This window comes from Bos taurus, chromosome 4 (assembly GCF_002263795.3).
Source record: "Bos taurus isolate L1 Dominette 01449 registration number 42190680 breed Hereford chromosome 4, ARS-UCD2.0, whole genome shotgun sequence".
In the NCBI taxonomy this organism is placed as follows: domain Eukaryota; kingdom Metazoa; phylum Chordata; class Mammalia; order Artiodactyla; family Bovidae; genus Bos; species Bos taurus.
This window is the reverse complement of record NC_037331.1, coordinates 62,268,723-62,283,391: the sequence shown is the minus strand read 5'-3', so window position 1 is coordinate 62,283,391 and position 14,669 is coordinate 62,268,723. Positions and strand designations below refer to the sequence as shown.

General features: G+C 43.4%; 1 protein-coding gene and 1 long non-coding RNA gene across 2 annotated transcripts in view; both read left to right on the top strand.

Moving 5' to 3' along the window:
* Positions 1 to 299: 299 nt before the first annotated feature.
* Positions 300 to 7,343, top strand: LOC112446334 (uncharacterized). The gene is made up of 3 exons (XR_003034265.2): positions 300 to 457; positions 1,711 to 1,772; positions 7,039 to 7,343. It is a non-coding gene; the product is annotated as an uncharacterized lncRNA (long non-coding RNA).
* Positions 7,344 to 8,752: 1,409 nt separating this feature from the next.
* NPSR1 (neuropeptide S receptor 1) overlaps positions 8,753 to 14,669 on the top strand; it is a 153,931-nt gene continuing 148,014 nt past the window's right edge. The window contains exon 1 of the mRNA NM_001192977.2: positions 8,753 to 8,896. Coding sequence (NP_001179906.1) covers positions 8,753 to 8,896 — 144 coding nt within the window. The remainder of the gene's footprint in view (positions 8,897 to 14,669) is intronic.

Below are 14,669 nucleotides of genomic sequence, written 5' to 3'. Positions count from 1 at the left end.
AATCAAAATCCCACCAAGAGGAAGCTAATTTCCTTTGTCTTAAACCCACCCTTATTCAACCAGTCTCCACACTGGTAAGAAAAAAAAAAAAAAAAAGTTATTTGCTTCATCCAAAGTAATTAAAAACAGCAAAACCAAAATTTAAACCTCAAAACTATGATCATAGCTTCCTTGGATGTCAAAATAATTCATTCTCTTTACTATTCACTTGGAGATGAAGCACACACTGCCTGTGTCATTTCCTGCTTTGATGTTATTTCACACTCCTTCTGTGATGTAACCTGGAGGGTCATATCTGTTCTCTCCAACAGAACCATGAACTTTCCCACATCATCTGAATTATGTATCCCTCACATAACAATTGCTTAAACATATTTATGACCAATAACAAATTCAATTCAGTACAACATGCATTTTTGAGCAGTTTGGAGCTGTCAAAGAACAATTTGGGACTTTGGTAAGAAGCGGTTTTACTTGAAAGGATTGTGGTAAGATGGGGAAAGGACCACTCGCAAATAAGAGAGTGTCCCCCTGCCCCCAGGAGATCTGCAGGTGTGTCTAGGGTTAGACAAAAAGGAGTTATTAGTCTGGAAAGAAGCGAGCATGAATAAGGGGGATGGACAGATGGGCACAATTTGATAAGAGCACCATCATCCTATTCCAGTGAAAAGCTGTTAAGGAGGGGTTGTAAGCCAACTTGGGTTGAGGGCCACCCAAGTTTAGCCTGCGAGAAGGACAGATTCTTAACAAAGTTTGTTTTCACCAGCATTTTATTCCAATTGACCAGTGGGGACTAAACAGCTTAGCTAACCATTTAGGAGACAAAGAAAGAGAATTGGAGTGTCTGTGTCTCGCCTTGTTGTAGAAGTCAAGGAGGCATCTGTGAATATAATGTCAGTCACATGGGGAATGATGGTTACTTGCAATAAGCCATTTCGGGACCACAGTGAAATGAAGATCACAGGGTTCAGATGAAGGTCAGTGTTGTCAGAAGACACAAAAAGAAAAGGGGCAGCGACTGCCCTTTAGGAATTTGAACACTAAGTGGAGAGCCCCCCAAAACTTACACATGTAAAAAATAATAGTCATGATTAAGAACGTGAAGGAACAATGGAAGACAATTAACATTAAGGGATAAGCATTTTCCCATTGAATTCTGCAACACCCTCATGATGCAGGTGCTATTGTCATCCCAGTTAGCAGACAAGGAAAGAGAGCCTTGCCGGTGTGCATGGACAAAGAAAGCAGAAGAGCCAACTTAGGATCCAGATGGTGCTGACAACCCAGGTCACAGTTAATACACGAAAATGCCAAGATTTCAAATAACAAATGAGTGCTGGGAATTTCAGGAGATACGTTGGAGGCCCAGAACTCTCCCTCTCATTTACATATGACTAATTAGAAACCTTGGGCTTTCAGACTGCAATGAGGCAGAATGGCAATTCCTATTGAGTTGGACCCTAATAATCATTAAAAATACATGTATAAGAAACAAGTTTAAATATTTTGCCCATAATTTTTATTACAAAGCCTATGAACTCTTTCCATCTAGCATTTCAGGAAAACAATATATGTGTTCAATACTGTACCCAAGGCGCCCATAAATAAATGTATGAAACAGGAAGCTGGGGGGGATTTGTGGAACGCCGAGCATCTCTCTTCCAAACCTCTCCATTATTCTATTTGCTGAAATTGAAATTCTTGTCCTAGGGTAGAGCTTTTCATCCTGAGAAGGTTAAGACTTAAGTGCTGCTACAAGAAAACTCCAAGGGGTATGTATCTGATATGAGACTGATTTTGAGCAAAGCGGATTATAGTAGAGATGAAGAAGGGAGCCAGTAACGGGGGAAAGGTAATCTTCATCTAGAAGGGGAAGAGGCTGAGAACAGGGAGTAAAGAACACAGAAAGGCTTCAGGGAAAAAAAAAAGAAAATCTTGTCTCTTCATAATGATCAAAATATGTCAATACTATTTCAAAATAAAACTCATGTATTCCTTTTCTTCAGTCCTTGTAAAATCCCATTACTTTTAGCTCAAGGGCATCTGCCTGTCAAGCCTAAAGAGATTGCGTGACACCAGTCACTGCTTCGGAGGAAAAGGGTTACTGCAGGGGAAGTCATTTGTGAGCCAGTGGCAGAGGACTTTATGGGAACCAAGTTAGCGCCCAGCTGTCCTTTTACTGACATCTAGTAATAGTTCATAGTCAACAGTGGTGGACATGTCCCCCTAGACTGCCCATTCAGTGTCATGCTTATTGGTGCCCTGGGATTTGGGAAAACTCTCTGGTGACTCAGATGGTAAAGAATCCACCTGCAATGCAGGAGACCTGGGTTCGATCCCTGGGTTGGGAAGATCTTCTGGAGAAGTGAATGGAATACACACTCCAGTATTCTTGCCTGGAGAATCCTGTGGACAGCAGAGCCTGCCATGTTACAGTCCATGGGGTCACAAAGAGTCAGACCCGACGGAACCACTTTCAGTGACCAGGCCCAATTTCAAACCACTCTGGCAAGGGAGACCAGCTGGGAACAGAGTCAGCCTGATTTCATGTGGTCCCTGACATTGGTTACCAAGGTCATTTTTGTTTCAGCTGATATTTTTAGGTTCTCCATCAGGGCAAGAACACTGCCCGTATCTCAAGGGCTACCAGAGATTGAAGAGTAACCAAGACAGTGAGGGACAAGGAGCAGTCTCACTGCCTGCCTGGGCCACATAAAGTGCCTTCCTCCAAACTAAATATTTGACTGATAAATTGGGAAAGGGTAGGGAAGTCTGAGGAGAGGATAACAGGGCATGTACCTGGGACAAAAGTGGACAAAAAATAAAAGATGAAACTCCCCAGCTCCCCAGACACCACCTTTTCCCCAAAGTCCCACAGCCATGGCCCAAAAGCAGGAAGAGTAAAAAGTGTGCCCCAGAAGCACCTGGTAAAGCAGTTCCTGGTAAAGCAGTTTCTCCCTGTCTCCAACCAAGCCTTGGTGATGTCTTATTGACATGCCCTAGTCCAGGATCTGTTACATTCTTAGATATGAGAACTAACCTGAGAGACCCACTACCCTGAGAAAGGCAGAATGAATTACTGAACCACACCAAAGACAGAGAAAATCTAAGGGACAGACAACTGAGAGTGTTAGAAACTATACTCTCCCCCTGACCTGAAACATCTTCTTTCAGATTCTTGCTATTGTTGTTCACTTGCCAAGTCATGTCCAACTCTTTTCCACTCCATGGACTGCAGCAAACCAGGCTTTGCTATCCCTCACCATATCCCAGAGTTTGCCCAAGTTCATGTCCATTGAATCAGTGATGCCATCCAACCATCTCATCTTCTGTCACCCTCTTCTTCTGCCTTCAATCTTTTCCAGCATCAGGGTCTTTTCCAATGAGTTGGCTCTTTGCATCAGGAACATATCTCTTTCAGGCTCTAGTTGGATATTTTTTAAGAAAGGTAATACTTAGTTCTAGAAATGTGACACAAATTATTTATCTGAGGGTCTCCAAAATGGAAGTTAACCATGACTTCTGGTGTTGAAAAAGTATAAAATTGGTGGTCCAAAGATAAAGAAAATTCCCCTCCCTCCTGTGCTCCTCTGAGATGACAGGTGTTCAGTGGCTCAAACTAGATCTTGAGAAAGCAGAGCCCAGAAATGAGATCAGGCTCACTATGGGTTCTATGAGCCCCAGGAACAGCCCACAGGGCTAAAGACCAGACAAGACCAGACAACCAGCACAGCACCCCCAGAATGAACTCTGTGGGCAGGCACCAAAAATCACAGAAATGCTAGCCAGGTGGCTTGCTGTCCTCCTAGGACAGGGTTTCACATTCCTGGAAGCACATTAGAATCACCTGGGGAGACTTTAAATATCCTAATGCCCAGGTGACACCCTAGAAAATCTAATCAGAAACTTTGGGGAGGCTACCCAAGCATTAAGAATTTCTAAAGCACTCCCAGTTATTCCAATGTGCAGCCGGGACTGAGAACTCTGCCCTGGGAAGCAGTGAGCATGTAAAATACAGGGGCTCCCAGTTTCTACAGGGAACATAGAGTTTTGAGGCTTACTTCATTGTAATCTGTCAGCACACCATTAACTACATCTTGTGTTAGGGAGGTGGCATGATGGGGAAGGATGGGCTGTCTCTAGTGATACATTTAGTAGAGACCAGTGCTTTCAAATGGAGAAGGCAATGGCAACCCACTCCAGTACTCTTGCCTGGAAAATCCCATGGATGGAGGAGCCTGGAAGGCTGCAGTCCATAGGGTTGCTAAGAGTCAGACACGACTGAGCGACTTCACTTTCACTTTTCACTTTCATGCATTGGAGAAGGAAATGGCAACCCACTCCAGTGTTCTTGCCTGGAGAATCCCAGGGACGGTAGAGCCTGGTGGGCTGCTGTCTATGGGGTCGCACAGAGTCCGACACGACTGAAGTGACTTAGGAGCAGCAGCAGTGCTCTCAAAACAGAGTTCCTGTGAGCATACCTGTCGCACTCTGCCATGAGCCAGCCCCCAGAACTACTGGATATTCAACGCAAAGATTCTCTACTGCACCATCACAATATGCTGGGTTTGTGGGTATTGTTATTAATGAATTATTAATAATAAAGTCAAAGTACTGACAGTTCTCAGTGATTTACATTTTTTTGTTAAAGTAGAAAAGTTTCAAGATCATCCTTGTAACAGTACCACACTCACATGGAACCACTTGCATTCTGATGGGTTCATTCATTCAGCAAAACTATTTAATGCCTATCATACGTGTGCCAAGCACTGTGCTAGATCCTAAAGACACAGCAGTCAATACAATAGCTATGGTACCCTCCCTGGTGGAGCTTATCATCAGAGAACAGAGATATTTAAACAAAATATTCCATTATAAGAATATATCCTACTTTGTTTACCCATTCTTTCATTGATGGACACCTGGAATCTTTGTGGTCTTTGGCTATTATTATGTGGGTAGTTTCCAATTAGGGTCAATTTCAAACAGAGTTGTTCTATTCATCTTTACTTGTTTTGATTAAGTATTCATTTGTGTCAGGTATTTTCCTAAGTGAGGAAACTATTGGGTCAGAGAATATGTTGAACTTTAGATAACACTGCCAAGAATTTATTGAAAATGTTTGTATCAATTTAAATCACTTCAGTAGTGTATGATGGTTCTTCATCCTGCAAATCCTTACAAACACATGGTTCCCATCTTTATCATTTAAGCCTTTCTAACAGGTATCACAACTGGAGAAGGAAATGGCAACCCACTCCAGTGTTCTTGCCTTGAGAATCCCAGGGACGGAGGAGCGTGGTGGGCTGCCGTCTATGGGGTCGCACAGAGTCAGACACAACTGAAGCGACTTAGCAGCAGCAGCAGCAGGTATCACATGGTTTTACTCTAAGTTCTATAATTCATTAATTCTCTTCTTATTTTTGTGAAATCTGTAGGAATGAATGGAGAAGGAAATGGCAACCCACTCCAGTATTCTTGCCTAGAGAATCCCGTGGACAGAGGAGCCTGGTGGGCTGCTGTCCATAGGGTCGCACAGAGTCGGACGCGACTGAGGCGACTTAGCATGCATGCATGCATTGGAGAAGGAAATGGCAACTCACTCCAGTATTCTTGCCTGGAGAATCTCAGGGACAGAGGAGCCTGGTGGGCTGCTGTCTATGGGGTCGCACAGAGTGGGACACAACTGAAGCGACTTAGCAGCAGCAGCAGTAGGAATGAATTCAAGTGAAGAGCCAGAGGCCTTGTCTAATACTGGGGTTGCTCCAAAGAAAACAGAAACAATGAGAGATATATCGAGGGAGAAACTGATTTACTCTAGGGAATTGGCTCCTGTGATCATAAAGGCCTTGTAGTCCTACGACCGGTAGTCAGCTAGCCAGGGGAGCTAATGCGTGTTTTCAGTCTAAAAGCTTGCAGCCTTGAGACCCATGAAGAGCTAAGGCTTCTGTTCAAATCTAAAGCCTTGAAAGAAACCAATGCCCCAGCTCAAAGCAGTCTGGCGGGAGGAGTTCCCTCTTGTTCCAGACAGGATCGGCATTGTTGTTCTATTCAGATTTTCAATAGATTGAATGAAAGCCACCAACATCAGGTAGGGCATCTGCTTTACTCAGTCTAATGAGTCAAAAGTTAATGTTATCCCAAAACATCCTCACAGACACACTGAGAATGTTTCACCAAATATCTGGGCACCAACCTCCCCAGTTGACATATAAAATTAACCATCACACCATGCTAGTTTGCCATCTTATCTGCAACCATTCCTTTCAAATGTTGTGCAGTATTCTATTGTAAAATACGTACACGTGTATGTATATGTATATTATATATATGTACACACATATATTGTCATGGTGGTGGTGCTTTAGTCACCATGTTTTTTCCAACTCTTGCAACCCCATGGACTGCAGTCTGCCAGGCTCCTCTGTCCATGGAATTTCTCAATAAGAATACTGGAGTAGGTTGCCATTTCCTTCTCCAGGGAATCTTCCCAACCCAGGGGTTGAACCTGTGTGTCGAACCCATATCTCCTGCATTGCAGGTGGATTCTTTACTGCTGAGCCATCAGGGAAGCTCATATGTAGTCATACTTCATATAAATTTAAAAATATTTTGTTTAGCTTTATGTTTGTATATTTCATCTATAATTTTACATTTGCTATAGATTACTCATTCTTATTGATATAAAGTATTTCATTATATGATTACATAGAAATTTATTTATCCAGTCTACTGTTGATAGGCATGTGGGTAATTTCTGGTTTGGAGCTCCTCATTGATTTTGTCACTGTAAATATTTAGGTTACTTCTAATTTGTTTCTAAGGAGTATTGCATAGGCGTCTCTTGCATGTTTCCTTATACACAGACATAAATATTCTCTTGGGTAGCCACAGGTCAAAAACTAATCCAGCTGGACCATGATTGGAGAGAAAACAGCACAAACAGAAGTTTTCTCTCCACCTGCTCATGGCATCTACCATTTTCTCTCTCTTTATCCTCACCACACTATGACTAAACTGGCTTCTGTTCTTTCCTAGAAGTTTCTCATGGATATTGCTTTATAAATTCTCATTGAAGTAAAACAGACCTACGAAAAGATGCATGCATTTTATGTGTGGAGTGCACTGGATTTCCCTAAATTAAATACATGCAAGTAACCCAGATAAAGAGATGGAAAATTATAGACTGCTGAATCTTGGCTTTACTGGATACTGCCAAATAGCTCTTCAAGGTGAGCATATCTGCTAATTCTCACACCGCTTCTTCTCATCGTTGTCAATACTTGGGGTAGCCAGACCCTAGTTTTGCTATGCCAACAAATAAAAATTCTGCCTTGTTTTAAGTTGCTTTTGTTTCACCAGTGGTTGAGCACTTTGTTCACGTTTATGTGCCAGTTAGAACACTCTTCGCTCATTTTACTATTTGGTTGTCATCTTGTTTTGACCTTTTCCCTAAGAGTCTACAGCTCACCCTGGGGCTTCCTTTGTGGCTCAGCTGGTATTTTCTGACAGCTTCCTCCTATTTGCTGTCCCTTCAGCATAGACAATATCTTCTCATCTCTAGCATACTGCACTCCTCTTAGGCTGGATGGATTACGCTACAACTTTCCCAGGAAATATCATGGGGGCTATAGTCTTTTAAGACATTGCTTGCAAGTTTGGCTCACTGAGCATCTTCAGTGTAAGTTATCAGGTATCATGCTTTGTTGCAATACAAGCAGCTTAGTACTGTTGTTTTATACCTGGCCTGCTCTCCTTACTCCTTTAGCTTCATATCTCAACAGGCTCCTGAGATTTGATGCAAATTATAGTATGTTACAGTAAAAGCACCACTGTCTAGGAATTTCTGAAGAACTGAGTTATCATCTCATTTCCATCACCAGCTGTGGGATCTTGGGCAAGTCGTTTCACCACCAAGCAGCAGCCTCTTCTAGTGTCAAATGAGAATATAAAGATACGTTCCCTGCCTACCTCTCAGAGTTGTTTTGGACATCAAATAAAAGAACATCAAGGAGATAAGAGTATCTACCAAACACCAGTCCCAGTCACATCATGAGAGGTGGTGGTTGACTGACAGGCACAGACCCCAGGCTTTTCTGAAGCACTGCCCTCTGAAAACCTAGAGTAGAATCAGGGGTGTGAGACTCAAACGTGCTCTTTGCTCACACTTACTGAAATAACGTGCAGGCTACTAAGTAAATGCTTGAGTGAGGATCATAAGTCAGAAGGTACCCTCAGTTGAAAAAAATGCATCATTATGATTTGATTTCAGAAAGGCAAACATGACCTGAATTAATCAAGTGGCTGTGGAATCCAAATTCCTGTCTTGTTGAAGCTGGAGCAGATGTGGGAGGCAGGGGGGTCTGTTCCAGAAGTGAGGAGAAGTGCAGCTGAGCACGAAGGACTGCCTGGGGAGCCATGTGGATTGCTGTGAGGGGCTCCTGCCAGCTTTTCAGGGCAAGCCCCCCCCCCCCCCACCTCTGGGCAGGTACATGGGGTGTTGAGGCTGCGCCGGCTACTGGATCATAACTGCCGAGGAGTAAGCAGCACGTGGCTTGAGCAGGCAGGCAGAGCTCTTTAGTGAGGTGGGTTCCGGGAGGGCTCTGAGCCTGTGCTCAGCTGAGCTCCAGAAGAAGCTCAGGGAGGCAGAGGAGGGCAGAGCCGCAGCTGCTGCCTGGCTCTCAAGAAGAGGGCGGGACTCTCTCCATCAGCTGCAGGCTCAAGGACGGCGGGACTCCACTCCACCTGAGCCATGCCGGCCAACCTCACAGAGGGCAGCGCCAAGTCCAATGGGACTGGGCAGGCACTGAATTCTCCTGTCCTTTGTACTGAAACAGTGACTTTCACTGCAGAGGTGGAAGGAGAGGAATGGGGCTCCTTCTACTACTCCTTCAAGGTAAGTTTCCTGCCTTCCACTCTGAACACTGATTTTAAATAATAAGACAAAGTAGAATTTTAAGTTCAAAGATCACAGCCAATATCATTCAGAGTGTAGCTTATTTTATTTACTAAAAAGAGTTTAAAAAAAAAACCGATGAGCTATAAAAGTAAGTTTTTCATATTGTGCTAGGATCTATTTCATCATTTCTTAAGAATATTTGTTTTGTTTTTTTTTCCCCTGCTGCTGCTACAAATGTAAGAGTCATGAGTAACATTTGTAAGAGGATGACTTTTTAATTTTCCCCTTTCCTTAGGTGAAAGTGCTTTTAGTTAATCCTATAGTAGTGCTTGAAATGCCTGTTCCTCGTAAGGGTTATTGTTGTGAGTTTTTTGTTAGGAGCATCAGAGGTTTGTAAAGCCCGCATCGCCCAGGACGCTACCTGTTGCAATGAGGGACATAGCGCTGAGTAAGGAAAGAAGGACCACACTTTCTGTGTTGATTCTTTGCAGTGAACATCGGAGGGAAATAAGGTCCTTAACTGTAGTCGGTGATGTTACGGTTCACAAGTTCCCTCCTAAAAGAAATGAGGAAATCAGAGTTTAGTAAGTTTCACTTTCAAAGTATCCAAGGGCCACATTGAGGAAGAGGCCATTGTTAGGCTGATACTGTTTCCTCTTCCACAAGATTGTGGTCAGGAACAAACAGGGCATCCAGAAAATAGTTTCCTGCTTCTTGCATGGGAATGCAGGGATGTCAGGTTATTTCACAGAATGCCTGATGGTGCATTCAGCTGTTACACTAATTCCCAGGACTCAAACTGGTTTTTCATACTTCAAGAAAAATTCTAGCAGTTTTTTTTTTTTTTTTTAATCCTCTGGGTGTTCTTGAAATGATTTGGTTTTTACTGATGAGGTAGAATTTGCTATAATATCTACCTTGGAGCTTTGCTTCCTTTTCAACACTCAGAATAAAACTTTCAGCCAGGAGCTGCGCTGGAAGCCAGCCTCACTGGTGCTTGAGAGCCCTAGAGAAAATGTAGCAAAGCAGAGTGGAACAAGTCACTTAGGTGGATTGCATGGGACCCATCCCTAGGCACCACTTCCTAATGCATTCATGCACACACACAGCCCAGCTGCCCAGATCTACAACAGAAAATAGAAACTGAAATTGGAGTGGGGTGCCATTTACCATTGCCTGAATAATCCCCTCTGAAATCAGCCTTCAGATCCAGAGATTCTGTCTTGGAGAGGCAGGCTTTCTGCACCCAGGAAGCCTACTGCTCCTCTCAGAGATGCTGCCTCTGCAGCCTTTTTGATATTTATAGAACATGACAGCAAACAGAATGAAGAGAGACTGGCCACTGCAGAAAGGATAATAATCAGCAATAAGACAGTTGTTCTGAGAGTCAGGCAATAATCAGCTGAAATCTCATTTGCCAATTTTTTTTTTTTTTAATACAGCTCCGAAGGGGAAGTTTTGAGTGTTTGGACAAACAAACCCCTACTCGCTCTCTTCTAGTGTTTGAACTCTGTCCTAGCAACATCATCTCTAGGCACTATGGAAAATCACATCATTTTCATCTCATTTCTATTAATAAGTTTGCCCTCCAGCAGTTGAACCACTAGACAAGGAGAGAAACAGAAAGAAAGAAAATATGTCTGATCAGGAACTTAGAATGTTCTGTTTCATTTTTTTAAAAATATAATCATTCATTAAAGCAGTGATTTTTAGTTACACAACAATCAGTAGTAGTGTTGGTGAGAACTAGCTTAAGTGTCTTAAGCTAGTGTGTAACTTTTCCCACCATCCCCTTTGAGCACAAGCAGTTTTGATGCAAACTCTTATTTCTTGTGATCCTTTTATCCCACACGTGTCTCAAGAAGAAAGTCAGAACTGTGTTTGTAAATTTCCTCCCAACCATGTCCTTTTAATCTCCATCACCTTTTCCAAAAGCAGTAGAAATGTCATCAAAAATGAAGTGGTAACAGCAGTAAAAGTAGAAGAAATAATAGCAATAGCAAAAGCCATACATTGCATTGGCTGTGAGCTTTCTTGGTGACATGAATCTTTCTGAAAGACTTTTGTGAAGTGTCTCATTTGATATGGTGTACCTTTCATTTCGAACGCCTTTCATCTTCATCTGAGTTTATCTAAGTTCAACCTGGTCTTTAAGGCTCCTCTTGGGTTGCTTCCTCCCTGAAGCCCCCCAAACCCATCCCTCCTCCGAGTTCCGGTAGTGTCTGGAGTATACCTCCTCTCTTTGCCACTTAATCTAACTCTGTGCTCAACTATGTCAATAATGTGTCAGGTCAATGTGCAACAGTCATTAAGCTCCTCAAGTGAAAGTAATGACTAATGTTTGTTTCATGTTTTCTCCAAAACCCTGCACCATGCGTGTCCTACTCAATAAACATTTACTGCATAAATGAACTGTGGTTCTGTGTTCTGTTTCTGTCTGCCACCTACATGTTGTCAGACTGGGCATCAGAAAGTTTGCTTTCTCAGTGACAGAGGTGAGGGTCTTATTCACTGCTACTCCACAGGTCAGCCCCTGCCCTGCCAGGTCTTTATCAAATGTATTCACTGAGGTCCTCCTCTCTAGGCACATTTAGTTCATCCTTATTCCATTTCTAAGCCAATGTGATGAAGGTAAGTAATAGTTTCCTGTGGGTGGAATATAAAAGTAAGTGTATCATCATACACTGTAGCTCATACTGGTTTAGCCCTAGCGAACCCACACCCACCCATTGCTGTCTGCCCTAGTCTTAGCTGCTTTACTCAGTCTACATGCCTGGGCTTCTAACCTACTTCCTTATGTAGCCCTCATGTTCTCCAAACCCAAAGCTCTCTTGGCAGAAGATAAGATATCCATGTCTAAATCTTGCCAGCCCTTTCTTCACAAGCTTGGAGGCTTTTCTTTCTTCCCATCTCTATCTCCAAATTCTTGCCCCTGCCCCCCACTGTTCTAACCCACTCTGCCATCCTCTGTATATTCTTGGATACCAGCAGGAAGGGCAGAAGTGAGTTCACCACTTTCTTCTTCCATCGTGGGTTTCACATGACTAAAGCTCTGTGGTCCTGGGTTCAAGGTTCTCAGCTCAGGCCCTGGTTTTTTCCACAGTTTTCAATGTCTCATATGTTCAAGGTTCCATCTAGTTCACCTCATCCATTTCTAGTCCTCAGCATCAAGCACTTCCATGGGCTTCAAGAATCTACCATACATCTTTAAGGAGGATGGGACCTGGCTCATAAGAAAGTGAATGGAGGACCTGAAAATAAGACTGTTCAGTGGAAGCCAAAGATGAAACTCTTCTTAATAGCCTTAATTTTGCTGGTAAATTCACTTGCAAAATTTCCTGAATCCCTGATTCCTAAAAATTAATTCAAAGTACTGGGAGGGAAACCTACTTGAATTAGTAAATTGCTGAAATTATAAAATAATGCAAAAGAACTCAGTTTTATTACTCTCAGGTGAGGGGAGAAACATGAACCAAGACTGCAAAACTATTACTTGACAATGATCTTTTTTTGAATCTCCTTTAGCGGGTCATTACAAATGACATGCAATTAGTCTAACTATTGTTTATATGTAAATGGTTGCTTCTTAGTGCTTGAGGGTGATTGGACACAGTTTGTTCCCTGTGTTTTGCTCCCTCTGCCTCCTGTCTCTTAATTTTCTTAACACATTCCTCCTCCATTAATATAACAAAAGCAAATTCCAGTTCAACCCAAGTTTCAATTATCTCACACTAGGCTTAAAGAAACGTTTAATGATATAAAGAATCTGAAGTATACCGTTCTTATTTTTACTATATTTAGACTGTCAATTCCTTTGTAAGAACACACTGTACCCACTGTGAACCAGCACTTTCACTTCCAGTGGCTGTCACTTCAGCTCTCTCTGTGCCCACTTACCTGCTTCTCTGCACACTCCTTTAGTCCCACTTAGACCCTACAAGACTTGACTGTCTCCTTTCCTGCCTTGGGCCTCAGAACAATGTCAGGGATGCCCTTCCTGGAGTCCAGGAGCCCTTGGTTCCTGTCCTTTCAAGGTGCTTCCTGAAACTTGTAACAATGGTTCTTGCATTTTATCAGCATCTTTTTGTCCTCTTCTAATCAGTTTCACTCAGTGTTTCTAGAGCTGAATACTGTGACTGTTCATAGGGAATTGCCACTAGTTTTGCCCAGTTAAATAATTATTAAAGGTCTGGTGTCACTGCCTGTTCCTGTTGGGCACACCTAGCATGCTACTCTCCAATCCCCTGCCCTGGACCAGCGCTATACCACATCCAACTTCACCCTACGCCCCTGAGAAAGGCACACATTTCATTGGTTGGCTTTATTTACAAGACTGTCGTGCAGTTCCCAAGCTGTGTACTCTCGTGTGTGAAAAGGGAAAACTCTCTCAACCAACTTTCTCTTTGTATCACTGATCTCTTTGTATCACATCATCTGATGGCAGGTAACAATCATAGTTGATTCAGAGTAAATGCAGAGTTGCAGTTTTTCAGCCTGTGAAGGGGTTTCCCACTTTCTGACTCAGGAAAGGCATCTAAGCTCCAGGAATGATGCTTCCAGAGTGTGTGTGTCCAGATACGTGTGGCTGGAGTGAGGGAGCAAGTCTGACCTGGGGAGGAACCTGGGCCATTTGGCACTGGCTGGGATGAAGAGTCCTGTCTGGCTTTCAGAAGAGTTGGTGCTTGTTGCAGATCCTTGTCAGATCTACATCAGGCTCGGGTCAGGCTGTGCTGTCTTCTTCGGGAGCATCCGTTTGTCCCATTTCCCTTCAGGTAAACAGGTGTTCACACCTCCCTCCTCCCCTCTCTCAACCCTCTGAATTTCTGCATCCTTCCTGGGAAAGAAAAGGTTGACTGCTTGCCTCCCAGCTCTGGTCTGGTCCTCTGTCTCCCCACGAGGCCATTAACTATCCAACTGCCACCTCACTAGAGCTGGGTGAATCCCAGGGGCCTGCCATCCCCTGGTGTCTGTACAGTAAGTGGAGCTCGCCACTCTCTAATCCTGTGTTCCCAACCTTGTTCTCTTCTTCTCTTTTCCTGTGGTAGCCTTGGCGCGGGGGCGGGGGGCGGGGCTGTACAAATCCTCTCATCAGTGTCTGATCTCCTCACACTCTGCACCACCACTGTACCATCTGACACTCCTGTCTCCCACGGCCTGCTTTCACTCCTGTCTCCCACTGCCTGCTTTCTCTGTGGTGGGGAGCCTGACTAGACTGTTTGCCGCCAAATGAATTATTCCAGACTCTTTTGAGCTGAAGGCTCAAAAGACACATCCTCTTGCAAAGGAAAAAGACATGTCTATTGAAGCTGTTTATGATATCCTTCAAGAGGTATTTTGAGAGCCAGGAGCTGACTTATTTCTCTTTGTCTGCGTTGCTGGAGTAAAGACTGTACCCAGAGGGCAGACGGTGTAGAGCTCTCTGGCTGCCAAAGCTCCGAGAGGTTTTCTCAAGAAGGTGGAAAAGAGCATATCCATTAGTGCTTCAAAAAGAAAAAAAAAAATAATAATATATATATATTACCCTGTCATCCTTGAAGTAATTTCCTGTTGATAGTGGGTAAGAACATTTCGAGCTATGCACTGAAGTAGACGAGAAATGTAATTTTATTTTCTGTAACTGAACTTGGCTTCTCCTGGACCTCTCAGCTCAGCTGATGGAAGAAGTAGCCTAGTCATTCCCAGGTATACTCAGGCTCTTGAATCTTCCCCGTCACTGTAGTGAGGCACAGGCTGTAAAATAGGACTGCTGACGTCAGCTCCCAGTGCTTCC